General features: G+C 34.5%; 3 protein-coding genes across 6 annotated transcripts; 1 reads left to right on the forward strand and 2 right to left on the reverse strand.

Moving 5' to 3' along the window:
• The first annotated feature begins 3,698 nt into the window (after nt 1–3,698).
• Nucleotides 3,699–8,414, forward strand: LOC140806548 (uncharacterized). Of its 2 annotated transcripts, none has more exons than XM_073163097.1 (7): nt 3,699–5,264; nt 5,664–6,081; nt 6,318–6,459; nt 6,666–6,781; nt 6,867–6,945; nt 7,123–7,356; nt 7,900–8,414. In XM_073163097.1, exons 1-7 carry the CDS (start codon nt 4,121–4,123, stop codon nt 8,209–8,211), a joined length of 2,445 nt encoding a protein of 814 aa, XP_073019198.1. In that variant the 5' UTR covers nt 3,699–4,120; the 3' UTR covers nt 8,212–8,414. The 2 variants fall into 2 exon arrangements, with proteins under 2 accessions (XP_073019198.1, XP_073019197.1); XM_073163096.1 differs by having other exon boundaries at nt 3,700–5,264; nt 6,315–6,459; nt 7,900–8,413.
• Nucleotides 8,415–11,763: 3,349 nt separating this feature from the next.
• On the reverse strand, nt 11,764–13,255 carry LOC140806549 (LOB domain-containing protein 1-like). The gene is made up of 2 exons (XM_073163098.1): nt 12,955–13,255; nt 11,764–12,209 (listed from the first exon to the last, which is right to left on the reverse strand). Exons 1-2 carry the CDS (start codon nt 13,234–13,236, stop codon nt 11,868–11,870), a joined length of 624 nt encoding a protein of 207 aa, XP_073019199.1. The 5' UTR covers nt 13,237–13,255; the 3' UTR covers nt 11,764–11,867.
• Nucleotides 13,256–15,860: 2,605 nt separating this feature from the next.
• Nucleotides 15,861–19,308, reverse strand: LOC140807137 (uncharacterized). 3 transcript variants are annotated; one of them, XR_012112632.1, is made up of 2 exons: nt 16,642–19,307; nt 15,861–16,260 (listed from the first exon to the last, which is right to left on the reverse strand). XR_012112632.1 is itself a non-coding variant. In XM_073163848.1 (2 exons), exons 1-2 carry the CDS (start codon nt 19,149–19,151, stop codon nt 16,338–16,340), a joined length of 2,361 nt encoding a protein of 786 aa, XP_073019949.1. In that variant the 5' UTR covers nt 19,152–19,308; the 3' UTR covers nt 15,861–16,337. The 3 variants fall into 3 exon arrangements, 1 of the variants encoding a protein (XP_073019949.1); XR_012112631.1 differs by having other exon boundaries at nt 15,861–16,344; XM_073163848.1 differs by having other exon boundaries at nt 15,861–16,344; nt 16,798–19,308.
• Nucleotides 19,309–19,391: the final 83 nt, after the last annotated feature.

Genomic DNA, 19,391 nt, shown 5'->3' on the forward strand with positions numbered 1-19,391 from the left:
TCGTTGATGATGCATGGTTGGAAAGTGGTCGAGGAAGTTGATGTTTTGTAGACCATTGTTTCTTGATGTTTATATTGTTTCAAATTGGTTGGTTTTAGTTAATCGAGATTTGAGGGCAAACCTTAAAAATTGTTTACTTGGCGAAAAGATGACAAATTTTATGATATTACAATTTCATTATAAATATGTAAGAAATGGCAATTACAAGAATGGTTAGAATCAACTTAAAATCCGATGGGATGAGTTTAATGGCCGGGATTAATTTCTGAAACGAGGTTTCGTCCAGACATTTGACACTAAAAAAGAAATTGAATATTTTCATCTGGTAAATTATCACGATTTTTATGATAGAAAAAAAATTAGCGACAATATATGTTAATTCGTCCCTAAAATATTTTAGGGACGGACGGATAAGTCGAATTCTGTTTAATATATATATATTTATTTTATTTTATTTTATTTAAAAAAAACAACTTAATTTATTAAAGTTTGATATATATTCATATTCATTAGTATGAGTGATTTCAAAAACTAATAGCAAAACATAACCAGAGAAGTATTATTTTTGTTGTTGACTATAAACATAAAAAGGGTACATTATTATCGGTACATCGATTTAATCGCCTAAGTTAGCCTCATGGGAAGCACTTACTTGTATGTGTATACGATCCATTTGCTGACTTATATGAATTTGGAGTGTGTCTCATGTGAGACCGTCTCACAAATCTTAATCCGTGAGATGGATCAACCATACTCATATTCACAATAACAAGTAATACTCTTAGCATAAAAGGTAATACTTTTGTATGACTGACCCAAATAAGAGATCCGTCTCAAAAATACGACCCGTGAAACCGTCTCACACAAGTTTTTCTCATGAATTTGATGAGGTAAATATTTGATTTCGACTCAATTAATAAAAAATATTATTATTTATGATAGTTAGGGATCGATCTAACTCATCTAAAGATTATAAACTCATCATGAGAAAGTCCATCTATCAAGAAAAGAAACTTACTCTTATAAATGTGACTTGTCTTTTAAAAAAAAATTAGTTTGACTTCTTTTGAGATAATATCAAATTTTTTTTTATGTAAACAGAAAAATAACATACCAAAATGTAAAGACAGTTTTACCTTTTATATTTTCATCATATGTCAATGTGCCCAACAACAATTTTGACCCATCAAATATTAATAATTTCACGAAATTTACAGACAGGGCCGATCCTATTCAGAGTCATAAGTGGCCAAGGCCTCAGGCCCATATTGTTTTAGGGCCCTAAAATTTTTTTAAAAAATTAATATATATATATATAAAAATGAATAAAAACCTATTTAATTTATAAATATTAAAATATAAATAATCAATAAAATATCAAATAAAAGCCTGTAAAATTGATCTCCCTCTCACTGCTCCACTCTTCTATCTTTCGTCTTCTCCATATCCGACTCCAGCATCGGTTGCACTTGCTCACCCTTGTAAGTGTATTAATGTTATGTACGGTAATAATTTGTATTTTAATGCTTTTTCCCTCTGAATCTTGTTACTTGAATAATTTGATTTCTATTGATATATTGGATTTAGGTTTATAGTTTTATGATTTAAATAGAATTTCTTTACAAGTTGAATTTCATTGCGCGTCATTCTTCTTCTGTAAATTATTTAGAGACACATAAATTTCAAGGTGTTAGTCCCCAAATCCATAAATGTACCGATAAAAACACCGAAAGCAAGAAGAGAAGGAATAATCCAAATCCTAATAATCGAAAAGTAAATATATAATCCAAACCAAGTTAAAACAGTGAAAATTGCTAAAATTCTTCAAAAAGAACGACAGAAAAAGACAAAATATGAGACAAGGCCTCAAGAATTTAAACTGCAATTTTTAGATGTTGATGATACTTCGGGACTTGGGCTTTTTATGCATCTTCAATCTAGAGAGGTTACAAAGTGCAGACGATGAAACATTGTTGAGGTCTTGCAAGAATCTTGAAAATTCTTTGATTCATAAGGGTTGTTCTGATATTAATGGGGATGATCTATTTTCAGAGTTGACATTCTTGAGGTGCTCATTACCAAGAGAAGCAAAATCGGCCATTGATGTAGTGAATTACTTGAAAAAAATGGATGAGTGTTTCCCAAATGCTCATATTGCTTATAAAATCTTGTTGACTGTCCCGGTTACAGTAGCAAGTGTAGAGCGAAGTTTCTCAAAGTTAAAGCTCATCAAAACTTTTCTCCGATCAACCAAGTCACAAGAAAGATTGAATAGATTGGCTATGTTATCGATTGAGAAAAAAATTACTGAACAAATTGATTATACAGACTTGATTAGTATTTTTAGCTCTAAAACTGTTAGGCGGATTGTTTTTTAGTGATCATTTTGGACATGTTTGATATTTTTATTCATTTAATTTTTTATATTGTCTTTGACGTATTGATTTAATTTGAAAAATTGTTATGAAACTAAAAAAAATATGAACACACATTATGATCCAGAGGTCTTTTTAAAAAGTTCGACTCATGGCCAAATATTGTTAAGATCGACCCTATTTACAGACCGTGTTTATTTTTAAGACCGTCTTTCCGATTTGTATTTTATACAAATCATAAATATTTTTTTCCTAAAAATAAAACATAAAATATTTTAGTTATAATTAAATATATTTGATGGCTCAATATCAAGTTAAAACTACTTATTACGATGTTATCTACTCAATCAATGAGTTCAATTACCCAGAATGCCCTTAAAGGTAAGGGTGACATAATAAAACACTAGTGACTATGCACATGCGATGCGTGTGTACAATTTTTTTTATCATTATCAATGGACTAAAGTGTAATTTGATAATTTATGGAGTGACTAAATTGATATTTAAATTGTTGAAATAAAAAAATAAATAAAAGTGTGTGTTGAAATTTGAAAAAAAAAATAACAAAAAACAAAAGTGTAATATTAATATCATGTAAGGGTAAAATTGGAAAAAAAAACTTGGTGTCCTCCTAGGTAATTACTATCATGTGCTCATCCTTAATATAATAGTATAGAATAGTATAGATATTAAATTTTATTGACTTATTGCTACAACCAAAGGGTGCTGGACCGTCGATTAAAATAAAAAAAATCTAATATTATTTATCAAACATATTGTCACCAATCTTAATTTTAAAATCTCTATTTTCTCACATAAAAACATTTTAAATATTTTAAGAGTAGGTTTCTGAGACGGTCTTACGAACTTTTACCTGTGAGATAGATCAACCCTATCGATATACATAATAAAAAGTAATACTTTTAATATAAAAAATATTTTTTCATCGATAACTCAAATAAGAGATTTGTTTCACAAAATTTTTTGTCATATTTTAAAGATAATTTAAAGAATTTTTTAATCCATTTTTTCTTTGTTATAAAATTTTTAAAAACTATTTTATTAATATTTTATAAGATAAATTTTTTAACATACTTAATTTATAAAAAAAATATAATGAATTACGTTAAAAATATTATTTTTATTATATAAATAGCCTACTCTAAAAATTCTAGAGAAGTAAATGCAAAGGACAAAAGAACCTCGTCATCTTCTCAGCTAATTATTGGTCATCCCTCAGATGGGTCAGTTTCGTTATTGGGAAAATGTAAAATCAAAGAAAATCTTGATCCGAAAACTTAATAGCCACATGAATCCCCTTCTCTGTGAAATTAATTTATTTGCTGACTCTAAACATTCATTATCCGATTTGTCTCTCCTTCTGTACAGCAAGTGTATACATGTGCAAGAAACATATATTCGTGCTTAAATTTCAGCCGGAAAAATCCCAAACAAGTACACATTTTACATGTGTATGTAGATATTTGTGTACAGGACACACACAACTGAGGCAGACGGGATCAAAAACTGACAACACTTCTTGACATGACAACTCTAAATAAAGTATTAAATTGCTGGAGGAGTAGGAATTGAAAAGGTGCCGTTTTGCCTTGGTGGGTGTTCGTTCATTTCGATTTTCTTGGTTGTTATGGTGGTGGTAGTGAGGGATCAAGTGCTGATTTTGTTGGGGAATCTGATTCGATTTGTGGGATTTTTCATGCATTGATTGAAGTTGGGTATTAGTGATGATGGTTCGGGGGAACGATACATTGGAGTCATTCTTGAATCCGATTAAGAATGTTTTTTCACCCCTTGAATTGAATTTCCGGAAGGTTGCGAAGAAAATTGAGCTTTGTTTTAATGGGGTTTATGTGAATGGGGACTCGAATGGTGACGTTAATAGTACTAATACAGAGCTGGTCGCAGCTCAGTTAAATGTGAAAAGAAAGGGTGGTGGTGCGGGTACCGATCATTTTGTGGCTGTAAATGGTGATGACCGAGGGGTGAAAGGGAAAGTTCCGATGAAGATATTTGTTGGAATTTTTCGGGAAAAATCTGTCAATAATGCGCATAACAATGGTTTTGAGAATCATAATTTGAATGTGCCGAATAAAGGGCTGAAGCAGAGATTTGGAAGAGTTAATGGTGGGAAAGAGGATGGAAATTGTTTTCACATTGAGGTGGCATGGTCTTTCTTGATGAACGGTTTTATTCACGGCTTCCCCATGCCATTGAAGTTTGGGAGAACTCGAATTCGGACAAGCGGCGGTGATAGCTTTTCTTGTGAGTCAGGGGTGCGAGTGGAAATGGAACCTTATGTTTCTAGGGAAATCAATCATCTGGAGTCCGAGGTTAAAGAAAGAAAAGATTTGTCAATAGAGTATTTTGTTGGGGTTGCTTTTGATCAGTTGAGTCATTTTCCGAAGTTTGATGGGGCTGTTTCAGAACATTTGTGTAAAAATATCGAGCACAAAACTTTACCTCCTACTCCTATAGATAAGGTTAACTACTTTAAGGTTCTTATTAGTATTTTAGAAGGTAAAAGAGCGGATGTGAATGGATTTTGGGGAAACTTATGGTTTGCCCGAGTTGGGGGGGTTCCCTCTGGTATGATCGAAATGCCTTCTCTTATCGATGTAGGGGATGAGGGAGTTAGTCATGCAGTTAATTGGGAAGATAAAGGAGGCACCTCATTGCGAAATTTGGCCAATGGGTTTCTAAGTATTCCGTTATCCAACCTTGAGCGTTTGAAATCAACCCTATCTAATGTGTCATTTATGGAATTAATTGAATTTCTGCCTCAGATAGGGAGACCAGCAAAAGAAGACCATCCTGACAAGAAGAAACTTTTCTCTGTGCAGGATTTTTTCAGATACACAGAAGCCGAAGGTAGACGAATCTATTTAGCATACTTTTCTTTCATGTGCACCGTTTCGAACATGTGATCAAAGCTATATGTCCACTTTCCATTCTCAGTACTCAGTAGTACTTAACCATGAAATAGAGTATTAATCTTGGAAGACCTTCTACTAGGCGGCCAGTTATTAGTTTTTGTATGTCTGTCTAGTAGTGTCCTGTATTAAGATTTTTGTTGAAGGTTATTACATTTTAGTTGATAAAGTTCTATTGCAAATATGCAGGGGATTATCAGGAGACAGATTCTATGCCATGTAAATTATATTTAAAACCACTCGTTTGTAATCTAAAAATTCAATATACTTGCCAGTTGCTATTAGATAATGAAATGAGTCTCATTGAGAATCTCAATATATGTTTCTCATTCTTCAGGAAAGAGGTTTTTCCAGGAGTTGGATAGAGATGGTGATGGTCAGGTTACTCTAGAAGATCTTGAAGTTGCTATGAGAAAGAGAAAACTGCCTAAGAGATACGCTGTTGAATTTATGCGCGGGGCTAGGAATCAGTTTTTCTCGAAATCTTTTGGTTGGAAACAGTTCTTGTCCTTGATGGAACAGAAAGAACCAACCATTCTTCGGGCCTTTACAAGTCTCTCTCTGAGTAGGTCAGGGATGCTAAAGAAAAGTGAAATCTTGGCATCACTGAAGAATGCAGGTCTTCCTGTGAATGAAGATAATGCTGTTGCCATGATGCGTTTTCTTAATGATAACACCAAAGAATTTGTATCCTATGGGCATTTCAGGAACTTTATGCTTTTGCTCCCATCAGACCGGCTTCAAGAAGATCCACGGTAGTTTATGGTTTTCCCCCCCTTAATCATCCTCTCGAAGTAGGAGGGTTATTAAGAAAATGCACCAGACATATTTTAACTATGGATTATTAGCTTAAATTTAGTAAAACATGAAATATTAAGTAAGATAGTATTGCTTCATGTATCCAAGAGTGGTCTCGTATCATGATTTTGTAGATAGAGGCCTTTTGTTTTGTATGCAGCTACTAACCAGGGCTATTTATGATGTAAAGAAGTAAATGGTTTGAAGTTGCTACTGTGGTTTCCGTTCCTCCTCCTGTGGAAATTCCTGCTGGTAGTGTCCTAAAATCCGCATTGGTTGGTGGGCTTTCTTGTGCATTATCCACTTCAATATTGCATCCTATTGACACAATTAAGGTAAGATATTGAGAAAGGAATAAATGAATAAACAATTTAAGCTTGTCTGTGTGGGCAATTTTTTAAGGATTAGTTTTAGTTCTTGATTGTATGGAACAGGTTCAAGGGAATAAAAATGACCGATGAGTACATAGCAAATATATTCTGGCACCTTTTTAATCCTTTGTTCCGTTATGCGATCTCACTGGTTTCTAATTGTTCTCCAGACACGGGTTCAAGCTTCAACCCTTAGCCTCCCGGAAATATTGTCGAAGCTTCCTCAACTTGGAGTCCATGGATTATATAGGGGGTCTGTTCCAGCTATAATCGGTCAATTTTCAAGGTACGATTCAGTTACCAGGGTTTCTCTTATATTAAATGTTGTTATTACTTCCTTTTTCTGGATATTAATTTGATTAATAGTGCAGCCATGGTTTGCGAACTGGAATTTTCGAAGCAAGCAAGCTTGCTTTAGTAAATGTTGCACCAACTCTTTCAGAATTACAGGTATGCATAGATTCACCAGTGCTTGGTTGTACTAATTTCTTCATTTGTGGAAGTCTAGTTTAAAGATGCTCTTGACTAATTGCATAAATAGCCGATTTTGGAATCAGCATGGTTTCTTGCATAAGTCATTGATATATTTGTATGTTTCAATATCAAAGTTAAGGTGTGGTGTTTCAGGTTCAATCGATAGCATCGTTTTGTAGCACCTTTCTCGGCACAGCAATCCGGATACCATGTGAGGTGATGAAACAAAGGTTGCAGGCTGGTCTATTCAGCAACGTAGGGGAAGCCATTGTCGGGACTTGGCAGCAAGATGGTCTTGGGGGTTTTTTTCGTGGGACTGGTGCCACACTCTTCCGAGAGGTTCCGTTCTATGTTGCAGGCATGGGCATTTATGCTGAATCAAAGAAGGTATGAGTTAATCTCGATCCCAAGTTATATATTTAAACAATTCTGTCATATATGTTATTGTCATGGTATTTCTTCTCTAGTATTTTGGGGATCCAGCACCTTGAATCACTCCTTTAGTTAATGAAAATATCAAATTGGTCGGTCTATCAAACAATATTAAGTAGTAACAATTGCCTATTTCACCCTATCTCAACTTCCGGACAGTGGCAAACATTTCATCCGACAAACAACAAAAGGTATCACGAAAGAAACTTGGCCAATGAATATGTTCTTTTTTACCCATGTCTTGATTGATTGAAGTTTGAGTCGAGTACTGAGTCGGGATGGAACCGCGAATGTAAACCACAAACTTTTAGTTGCACGTTTCTTTACTCATGGTTCAACTACAAGTAAAGAAGGTGTGAGTTAAAAGGAAGGCTAGGGAGTGAATGCGCAGCCAGTCCTCTACTTGGTTGCAACTTTATATATTCATGATTCAAATTATATACCGACTTTAAGACACATTTTTATCCGTATCTGAAACTCCAATTCTCATGGTTTCAGGCTGCCCAGAAACTTATAGAACGGGAGCTAGAACCGTGGGAAACGATAGCAGTGGGTGGTTTGTCTGGTGGCCTCGCTGCTGTTTTAACAACTCCATTCGATGTAATAAAAACCAGAACAATGACCGCTGCTCCTGGTCGACATGTAACATTATCTATGGTTGCGTTCTCTATTTTACACCACGAAGGTCCCCTTGGATTATTCAAAGGAGCCGTCCCTCGATTCTTTTGGATTGCTCCTTTGGGTGCCATGAATTTTGCTGGCTATGAGCTCGCAAAAAAAGGCAATGGACAAAAACACAGAAATTGGTGAACCAGCCCTGCAAAAATAGTCAAGTCTTTCTTCTCTTGTACTTTTGTAAAGAGTGTGGCATTTAAAAAACTGTAGGCAAGGAATTTTTTGAGATTTTTTCCCTAGGAATGTATAGGTCATGTTCACCGTGTATCATCCAAAATTTACTGTTTTGTTCACTAAATCGACATTTTTCCGAGTGATCATGTTAACTTGGATAAAAAAAAAAAAAAAAAAAAAAGTTATGTTGGTTATGTTTAACTTGTTGAAAACATTCAGGCGCCAAGCGACAGATTTGATCAATAAGATGGCGAGCAAGATTCATTGGGATTGAGGTTGACTATCGGCCTGTCAGACAAAAAATATGCTGAACTTTTTCTTGCTTTGAAAATAAGTTTGTTATAATTGAATATGGAATAGAGATCTTGTCGCAAACATATGACCTTCTATACAAAAAATATGTAACTTTGTGTATATATATATATATACGCACACAATTGTATAACTAAAAATCACACGAATGTAAGAACCAATTAATTTTTTTTTTTAATCATAAACAAAATTTTATCACATTTACCAAATCAATAGTTACAACTTTAAATATAAATCTAAGTAATGCGTTCAAAACATCAAGTTTCTTTAGGTATGCAACTTTTAGCAGCCAAATCATGGTTCACCGTATTTGCGGGTCTTCGATAGTGATTCACTTATTCTAAACAGCTTCATGGGCAATTGAAGCATTCATGGAGAAGTACGGATAGTATGATGATATCAAAATTTTACTTTGAGTTTAGTTTGGAGAGTGACTCTTCAAATTATTTGCAGCTGAGTGGATCGGGTCGGTGCTCTGGGTTCTGCATAGACAAAAATATCAGTTCGGAAAGCAAACTTAAGAGTGAGATATAATAATGCTAAGTGATCAAAAGAATGTGAATGAACAAAACCGTAACAAATACCTAGTATTTATATATACATCAAGTGTTAATTACTTTATAAGAGTAGAATTCTTGCTAGGGTAAAATTCTACATGAGATAAGAACCATCAGATGATAAGAGTCCTTAACTATGGCGGCTAGAACTCTTGATGACAACTATGACTCTTGTCTTATCTTGATGAGATTTGATGGAATCTCAAATTTATCGGGACCTCTTATGTATCGACGATAATATCTCCACATTCTCTAATTGCGTTAGAGCTCGGGCTTCCCAGCCACCTGAGTGGGCTCGGACTTGTAGTAAACAGTTCGGACCTTTAATAAACATAGTTGAGGGGTCTAACCTGTTAGAAATCCATGAGCTCGGACTCTTGGGCTTGGACAACTTACTATATTTATTATTTAGTAAGTATTTTGTCAAGTTGATTTGTCCAAATAGACCAATAAAACTGTTATTATTGATTTGAAATCTCTAACTTCAAATCCGTTCATCTAAATGCTAAGGTTTTTAAAATCGTGATGATCGAATTGATTATGTTTTATAAGGGTAAAAATTCACAATAAAATGTCAAACGGAGCTTATCAGTGTGAAAAGAGAGGTATTGGAGTTTCAAATAAAATATTTAAAAAGGAAAAGGAGACACTCGTTGGGACATTAGGTATGGATTTTGACCACAAAATTTTCTACTATGTTTCCGCGTTGTGTTTCGAAAGTCAATCGAATCCATATGCACTTCAATTTTTCGTCTTCTTTTCTTTACCTTTTTTTGGTGCCAAAATAAGTACAATGATTATCGATAGAATGACCATAGAAAACTTGGAGCCTTTTAAAAACTTTTTTTTTAAATTTTAAAACAATTTGCGAATTTCATTTAAAACAATTTACGAATTTCATATTATATATATATATATATATATACATATATATAATAATAATAATAATAATAATAATAATAATAATAATAATTTAATATTTAAGTTTGAAATAGGAAGAGGAGACCAAAGTCGACAAAAAAAGACTGCTTGAATGTGGAAGAAAGTAGCAAAAAACAAAAGAAATAAATAGTATACAATGTGATTTAAGTTTGAAAAACATTAACTAATTAAAAGCTATAAAGTTTGCATGTCCAACCAAACTCTTCTTGTCTTCACTTCAACTATTTGCAGTTCATAATTAAATATTGCAGATTTCCAACAATTAGTCTTCTTGTTCCCATTGAACCCATCCTAATTAATTACAATACCTCTACTTATCTATAACAAAAACTTATATGAGACGGTCTCACGAGTCGTATTTTGTGAGACATATATCTTAATTGGGTCATCCACGAAAGATATTACTTTTTATTGTGAATATCGATAGGGTTAACCCGGCTCACAGAAAAAGATTCGTGAGATTGTCTCACAGAAAACCTACTCCTTTTCTATACTAAATAAATAACTATTTACGAACCTTTCACAATAGAGGAGATGTTTGAATTCGATCTTAAGTACTTGATATTTAATAACTTCGAGCCTGATGTAATTAAAAAAAAAAGAACTTGATATACATTTTCCGAACTCGTGATAAAAAAAAAATAGCTATTTTCAAACTTGTATAATGTAGGATATTAGTTCTTAAATTGTCATTCTTGACTCTTAGAACTTGGTTTGAATAATTTAACACATATGCCGTCATAAAAGTCAATAATGCATTTTCTTGATTCTTGCGACTGCGTAAATATGATGATTTTCTTGCTTTTTTGTCACTTCCAATTTGATTTATTGCCAAACGAATAAAAACCCAAGGTATCCGATGTTCACTTGATTCCGATAATACTTTTGTAGCTTGTAATGGACTTCCAAGAACAAATCATAATTTCATGTGGGGATTTCTTATTGTAATCTATCCTCTCTCTTTTAGACATTAAATATTTAAATTTTGCTCTATGTGAAATTTACATTTAGGTTGCATGTCCAAAAAAAAAAAATTCAACTTAGGAAGAAAATTATAATTGGATTTGAGCGAATTTTCAAGTGAAAAATGCAACCATGTGTTTATTAACCCACTATCTTGATGGTCCCAATATATATGGACCTCGATCGGATGGAGAAAAATTAATAGCATTCAATCACATTTAGCTATATTTATGGTATTATTTATGTAAGGGTATATATTTATTATGAACCTCATATACGAGGATAAATGTTCATTTTTATATGCAAACTTACGACGATAATGTGAAATTTTCTCAATACATGTAGATGATATAATCGTTAATTAAACACGATCAATAACATGATTTCGATAGCATCAGTATTCCTCATAATAGAAACAATTTTGGAAATTTTAAGAGTAAGAGGAGAACACACACACATATTTTATAAAAACTCGTGTGAGACAGATCTCCAATGCGATATGAGAAAATATAATTTTTTGTGCTAAAAGTATGAATTTTTATTTTAAGCAGGGATCTGGTTGACCTGTCTCACGAAAAAAATATGTGACATATTTTTATAAAGCTAGTGAATCAGTACTCTTAAGCATGAAATTTCAAAGTTTGCATTTTAATTTAAAGGATGTATTACTACGAATTAACCATGCTCATTATTGTAGTTTGTCACTTGATGCATGTTATGCATACTAAATATATGTAGTCCACTCAAAATACAGACCTGGATAAATAAATTAGAAATCGAATACTAAATGTAATTATAATTGATCGATATTTCGGGCAAGACACAATTTTTTCCAATAATCAATCATGTCCAAAGGCCCAAGAAACTGTCGTCCAAACAAAAATTAGTACTGGAATTGTCGTAATAGATATTTGGCAGTGCTGCTGCTTGTTGTTGATCATCATGGTGCAGTAATACTTGTGTAGCTGCCATCTCTTTGTAAATTAGTTCGAATAAATTCGCATTCTGGCATTGCATGTTCAAGACCTGTGCCTGTGCCTTGGCCAGTTCAGCTTGGAGCTCGCTTATCTGTTTTTGAAGCTGGCAAATGGCGCCTGCGCAGCCATACACCGGATCCCTGACCCTCGCGTTCGCTTCGTATACCATGCTGTTGACTGCATCCGCTCTTTGGTCATCTGGAAGTTCCTAAAATGTAGAGTCAATATGTTTATCTCTTTGCGATTTCAATATATTTTCTCGAAAGTGTAGACTCATGAGCCTAAATGGGAAGTGCTTCCGATTTATTGAATACATATATAAAAATTTAATTATTTTATTATTGGAGCCATTAATTAATATAGACTAAACAACTTGTTCGTTGACTATGACGGCTCTCCAAGCTTATGTTTTCTGCCATTTTTTTCCCTTTATTGCTCAGTCCTTTTAAATTATGTGGATAAGTAGAAACGATTATTTATTTAAATAAGACTTGTCAATTTTCTATATTTTAATATCATATAATTTGGTATAACATACGCTAAAATTTTCATAGCTTATAATTAATTTAATAAATCGATTATTTAAAAAATTATCAGAATAGAATTTTCAGATCTTATTGTATAGTTTTAAAAATAAAAGTAACTCAATTATTTTAAAAATAATCAATATATCCAATCGTAAAGGGGTAGCCTTGGCACAATTTTTTCTCGCCATTTTAGTGAAATTTATAAAAAATAGTCTCGTTTTCTCGAACAAATTAAGTAGGATATGTATTCAATACAAAAATTTAATGACTTTTTTAAATGATAGATTTCCGTGAATTCGAGTATTTACCTGAAATTAAAGAAATGAAATGAAATCAATTTTTTTGGTGGATTCAAGACTCGAAAGCATGAAGTAGAAAAGATGAACGAATGTACAAAGCTAGCTGTCGCGGGGGGTAAATTAATACCTGCAACAACTTGATTATGTTGCTAGCACCGAAAACTCGATGTGCGATTGTGAATTTGAGTGGTTCGGTTGGGGGGAAATACGGGGCCAGCACGCATTTCTCCGCGCATCTGCGGCGGAGGATCTTGCAGGCAGCGCATGGGCTGAGAATGATCGCTGGCTGCGGAGGAGATGAAATTGACTGACGCGTGAGATAGGGAGGATGACGAGGGACTACCTTCCGCCGCACCGCCGCTGCGGCGGCAGAAGTGGTGGTGGAGTTTTCAGTGCATCCAGTAATCATGCTGCAATTCGTTCGTTTCCCGTGCTTAGTTCATTTGAAGAAAATGGTCTAGTATTTATAGTGGGAGACGCAATATACAAAGAGGTCATAATTTTTTTAAAAAATTATTTTTCTCTACAATATCGAAAAATTGATATTTTTTCGATTATCAAATAAAAATATATTTGAAATCGATTGTGACATCGAATTGCATGAATGCTTTAAATGTACATCCGACATATTATTTTATTGAACAAGTGTGAAAAAAAGAAGCAAAAACTTATTAATTTAAAACTTCAAATTCATAAAATTTGGAGGTCACGATTGTGACATCGAATTTCATTAGTATGAAATTAGAACAATTTTATTAATATCAACATTTGCTACACATATTTGTGTATACAAATATCATATATTAGTATCTGAAACTGTTGATGCTCGCATGCTATATATAAATATCGTATTTTCAATATTTTGTATCTATTTTCATCTGAAAAGATTAAATGTACGTGTCTTTAATATCAACACTTATTATACATGTTTGAACACTAAAAATCATATATTAGGATCAGATCTAAAACAACGAGTACTCAAATATCATTTATTATTATCATATTTTTAATATTTTGTATTGTACAGAGGGTTCGATTGAAGAGTGAACTTATATTCAATCGTGTCCTGTCAAGGGCGGTTAGTTATGACTTATGTGAATTGACAAATTTGATATCCAACAGCAGTCGTGAAAAGGCATTGGATAAAGTTCTTTTTATATTACTAAGAATGGAATAAAGCATAATTAAATGACTTTAAATTTCAACCTCACCAATAATTAAAGACTAAAGGCCTTGCCATGCACGCAAATCACATGCATCAACAATGCTTTGGAAGACAATTTTCATATTAAATCTCCCCACAAAACATCTCATTTAAAATTTTAAAATATATATTTTATTTATAAAATCAACGTATATGATTATTATATTTATAAACTTGTTGAATTAATTAAATGTTTGCCTTTGTTTTTATAATTGTATTTCAAAATTGTTTGAATTTAATGTTAGATAACTCTTCAAAAAAAGAAAAGAAATTGACACTTTAGTAAAATGAATGAAAAGTAATTGGATAGTCGAAAAGGTTGACAAGCAACTTTAATGCACAAAAATGTTCTTCAATTGTTTTCCGACAGCAACATTTACCCACCTTGCTATAAAAGATTTTGAATCATGCTATTTGACTAACACATGTGAACCTGTTGTAAAATCTACTATTGTAATGATAATTATTTATCGAGTCTCCGGTACGATCGATTTATAATATAGATTTTTTTTTGCCCTAAAAATACAAACGAATTACATACATATATGAAAGAAGTGACTTTTGGAAATCTCCTGTGCGCGGGGTAGCATAAGTATAGCTGCTGCTGGTTGGCTGAATTGATGTCACCATGATTTACTTCCTATCACATTCCTATCGGACCGGGGGGTGGGGGGGTGAGGGGCGTCTAGGTGAGCCGATTTCAATTTGAAGCAAGAAAGTGTTGGAACATAAATTAAATGGAGACCACTATGATTTGCGGTACTAATTTAATGCACTAATTAAGCGATATAATTACGATGTTTGTTGTAGTAATTTATGCTAGAAGCATAACACGTGGCCCTAGTTTACAGTCGGGTTCTAATTATTTTCCCGGTGCCGACTTTTAAACCAGGGAAAAACGACGATTCAGCTGGAGCCAACCAATGAGACAGCGCGTTACGCCATCTAGCAATTACGACGTGGCGTTTGTTTATACGGTAGTCAAGGAACCGTTGGGGCTCGTGTTCGATGAGAATGCGACTTCAGTTTGAAGTCTCCAAAATCAGCGACTTTTCGTTTACTTGGATATAATGTGGATTTATTTTAAAAGTCAGTTTTCCATCTTTCTTTGAAGATTGGTCAACCTTGGTTAGGTTTCAGTCGAAGGAAAAATTAATTATCTTTGTGGGTCTCATGCATAATTTCATATTAGATTGGTTTGTTCCGATACTAGCTAGCCCTGGCATTTGATTCAATGACTACGAGGAAATTCGCCTCATTTTTTCATTGTGATACAATATATCAAGCAACGTGAAAAAAACATATGTGATATGAAATGCGTGTGTATTCTCCTAAAAGTTTCCAATTTCATCTCCGACAAGTTATCTAGAAAGAATGAGTTTGTTACATTTATTATGTTGCAAATAGTTTCAATCATGTATGTATTAGTTTTATTATTGTTATAAATAAAATATAAGATGAAATATGAATTCCATATTTAAAGTAAACATAATGTAGTTGGAGTAGATATGTAAGGCCCCGCTTCCACACGTCTTTAATTAATTCACTTTTATCGCCGTTTCCTGATTTCACTTGTGTACACATTGCCATTTGCGGAGGGTACCATTGAATATTGTGACCAAACTCAGCTGCGAGTTTTTTGTCAATGAACATAACTTAACTATACGTTGTCAATGCACATAAACCTCAAATTTTGTGCTGTCCAGATTTGTTTATGACGAACACTTGACGAGGGAGAATAATGGTCTTGTCTTATTTTGGGTTGTTCTTTTCGAATATAAATCACGATGTTGGTGAACAAAAGGGGATGCAGTGAAGCAGCAACATCATCAAGTACAACTTGCAGAAATGAAATATAATGAGTAAACCTATCGAAATTTAGCGACAAGTTTGGATTTGAGTTATATACATAGATATTGAGTATATATGGTTACACTATCGGCCCCTCTTGCATAAATGAATTTAAGTGACATGCTTATGGAAAGGTCGAATCATTCAAAACCCGGTTTATATCTCTTTGGAAATTTCTGGTCTTATTATGTCAGGTCGGTTCTAACCTCTCTGAAGCACTTGGTTTCTTTGTATATTTCTTTGAATATCAGGGAACATCATGCTAACCTCCACTGCAGATCAATTCCAAAGGCTCCCACATTTCAACTTGAAGCCGCCTCCACATTAAAGTAGTGAATGTTCCGCAATGCATCACTTTTGAATATCTAGTTACGGAACCTAACCTCGGAGCCACGAAATATTAAAAAGTTATGGAACCGTCAAATCTTTTTATGTTTCAAACTGTGCTGATTGCCTCAGAAGCTGCCATGTACATAAGACTTAAGAGGTCAATCTTAGAGTCAGTAGATTTACAGCTGTTGAAAAGCAAAAATGCACTTCTGCTCACTGTCGATTTTTATTATTGGTACATGTCACAACATTCAAGAAACTGCACTTAGAAACTAATGAGGTCCATATCATGTACAAACTAATATCAATCCATCTAACTTAAACATACAGTTTACTATCTTCTAAGACTCGTGATACAGGGTCCTCACATCAAAAAATGCCGAAAGCTAAAGTTATTTAGGATTTCAGAAGAGAGTTAAGAGCATGCACCTGCTATAAATGCATAGATTCTTGTTCAAAACGATCAACGGAAAAAGGCAAATGATGCACCGGATATCGATGCCTAGATTCTTGTTCACAACGATCAAGGGAAAAAGGCCAAGCATCCACATTTGAAAGATCCAAGGAGAGGGAAAAAACCATTACCCAGCCCTCAGGATACTTTTCCTCCTCTTGATGAGTCCATTCATTAATGCTATATAGGTAGACTTACGCACACTAACACCCTTTTGAATCTGTTCCATGTAAATTTGCATGGCATCTTTGTATCTCCCTTCAGAGCAATGCTTTTCAATCTGTTCTGAATAAGCTATAGAATTTGAATCTGACTCATCAGAAGGATCTCTAGTAGCAACATTTTCAGCATTACCATGCTTTGAATACTTAATCACTATATCCCTCTCTATCATTTTTGACAAATGCTCCTCGGCTTCTTTAGTTCTTCCAGCGTCATAAAGAGCACCAACAATAGCATTGTATGTATAACTATCAGGCCCTAATTTCTTTTCTTCCATTTCAGCAGCAAGGCCTAAGGCATCCTCAAGTCTCCTGTCTTTACACAAGGCTGCTATCATGGTGTTGTACGTTACAGCATCAAGATTCTTACCTTTGGAAACCCATGAGTGGAAGAGATTAATGGCTTTTCCAAGCATCCCTTCCATGCACAAACCTCGGAGAAGAATGTTACACGTATATACATCAGGTTTAAATGATTTTTCAACCATCTTGTTATGAAATTCAAAAGCTTTCTCTATATTTCCCTCCCAGCAGTACCCATGTATGATTGTGTTGTATGTGGTGTCATTAGGCACCAATGCATTCTCAAATAGTTCATTCAGCATGGTCATTGCTACCTCCATTTTACCCGATTTACACAGCCCTCCTATCACAGAATTATATGTGACAATGCTAGGAATTATCTCTTTCTTCTTCATTTCACCCCAAACTTTCATAGCTTTCTCAACATTTTCTACTTTGAAATATCCAACAATCAATGTACCATAGCTCACTTCATCAAGAATATAGCCACTCTTATTCGCAGAACTCAGTAACTCATATGCATCATCAACCCTCCTTTCTCCACATAAATTGTGCAAAGCAGTGTTAAGTGTCACAATATCCATTTTCAAACCTTTCCCAGCCATTTGATTCATCACTCCAAATGCCTCCGCCCAATTACCCGTTTTACAAAATCCACTCATCAAAGTATTGTACGTAACACAATCCGGTGAAAATCCAGCTTCTTCCATCCTCTTAACCATCTCACTGGCATCAGTCATTCTCCCTTCCTTACAATACCACTTAATCAGGATGTTGTGAGTAATCTCATTTTGTGTCACTCCTTTCTCTACCATTTCGTCTACCAATTTGAAAGCCTCGGAACTCCTTTTTTCTTCAAAACACCCATTAATCAAAGTATTATAAGTAACCACATCTGGCAACAGTTTCAACCCCACCATGTCATCTCTCAGCTTAAATGCATCATCAATCTTCCCCATGTTACACATCCCACTGATCAACATATTGTATGTCCAATTATCAGGCAAACAATTATCGTCAGTCATCAATTCAACAACCTTTGTGACATCTTCCAACCACCCCATCTTGCAATACCCGTTAACCAAAATATTATATGTATTTCTGTTCGGCTTGAGCCCATTGTTCTTCATATCCAACAATAGATCCCGCACCTCTTGCAGCCTCCCCTTCTTGCACAAGGCATCTAAAATAGTGTTATAACTCGCATGGTCCGGCTTACACTTAAAATATTTCTCCATCCTGCTCAATAACTCCACGGCATTCTTAAACTCATACTCTAAACAGTACCCGCTAATTAAAATATTTAAAGTAATTACATTTGGTTCAATTCCAAGCTCCAATGCGTCATTAAACAATTCTTTCCAAAAATGAGTAGAACGTGAAGAAGAGGATTTCTTTACCAGTGAGCTGAGCAGGGAATTGAGGGTCAATAAGTTCGGGCGGAGCTTATGCCGCTTCATTTTCTTGAAAATCTGCGAGGCAAGGTGTGGAAACCCGGATCCACAGTAGGAGGAAATGCACGTATCCAGAAGAGCTTTTGAGGGACGCGGGAGGGGTGGAGCCGGGTGGAGGAGGTGACTATGGAGGTGGTGGTGAGGGTGGTCGGAAAGAATATGATCGCGAAGAATGCTCTTCGCGTCAATGAATTTATGGTGGGAAATCAGAGAAGACAGAACCGAGACAAGAGCCGAAATGGGCAAAGGAGTAAACGGCGTCAGAGTACAATGAGAACGAGCCCATGAGAAAAAGGAGAGGAGGGCTGAAGGGTGGCGGTGGAGGGAAGAGGAGGAGAGGATGGAATGAATAATAGGTGGTGTTAAGTATGGGAGATATGAATGGAGAGCAGAGGGAAGTGGTTCGGCGTTGGCGGCGAACTTTTTGAGCAGGGCAGTGATGCTTGTAACGAGCTCCGCGGGATTCGATAAAGGCGGAGGCTTTGGGATGATAGTCGAGGTGGGCATAGTTTTTAGGTTGTTAATTTCAGAATTAGGGTTTCATCGGTGATTTGGGGATGACGAAAGGGGTTTTGGATTTGCAGGCTTGAAGCCATGGCAATTTCCCCTTGCATTCATAATATCCTTTTTCTCCAGCTAGATTTGATATATACAAATACCAGTGTCCAGCTTTTGATTAGACTCGATTTCAAATTTGCAATTTTACCCCAAAAAAAAAAGGTTCAAATTTGTAATTTGTCTGTAAAT

Source organism: Primulina eburnea, chromosome 12, assembly GCF_022965805.1.
Source record: "Primulina eburnea isolate SZY01 chromosome 12, ASM2296580v1, whole genome shotgun sequence".
In the NCBI taxonomy this organism is placed as follows: Eukaryota; Viridiplantae; Streptophyta; class Magnoliopsida; order Lamiales; family Gesneriaceae; genus Primulina; species Primulina eburnea.

Coding starts and splice junctions, on each gene's coding strand:
- LOC140807137 (XM_073163848.1), bottom strand. CDS start 19,151: ATGCCCACCTCGACTATCATCCCAAAGCCTCCGCCTTTATCGAATCCC.
- LOC140806548 (XM_073163096.1), top strand. CDS start 4,121: ATGATGGTTCGGGGGAACGATACATTGGAGTCATTCTTGAATCCGATT. Junction 6,460..6,665: donor ATCCTATTGACACAATTAAG/GTAAGATATTGA, acceptor ATTGTTCTCCAG/ACACGGGTTCAAGCTTCAAC. Junction 7,357..7,899: donor TTTATGCTGAATCAAAGAAG/GTATGAGTTAAT, acceptor TCATGGTTTCAG/GCTGCCCAGAAACTTATAGA.
- LOC140806549 (XM_073163098.1), bottom strand. CDS start 13,236: ATGATTACTGGATGCACTGAAAACTCCACCACCACTTCTGCCGCCGCA. Junction 12,210..12,954: donor ACATAATCAAGTTGTTGCAG/GTATTAATTTAC, acceptor TCTACATTTTAG/GAACTTCCAGATGACCAAAG.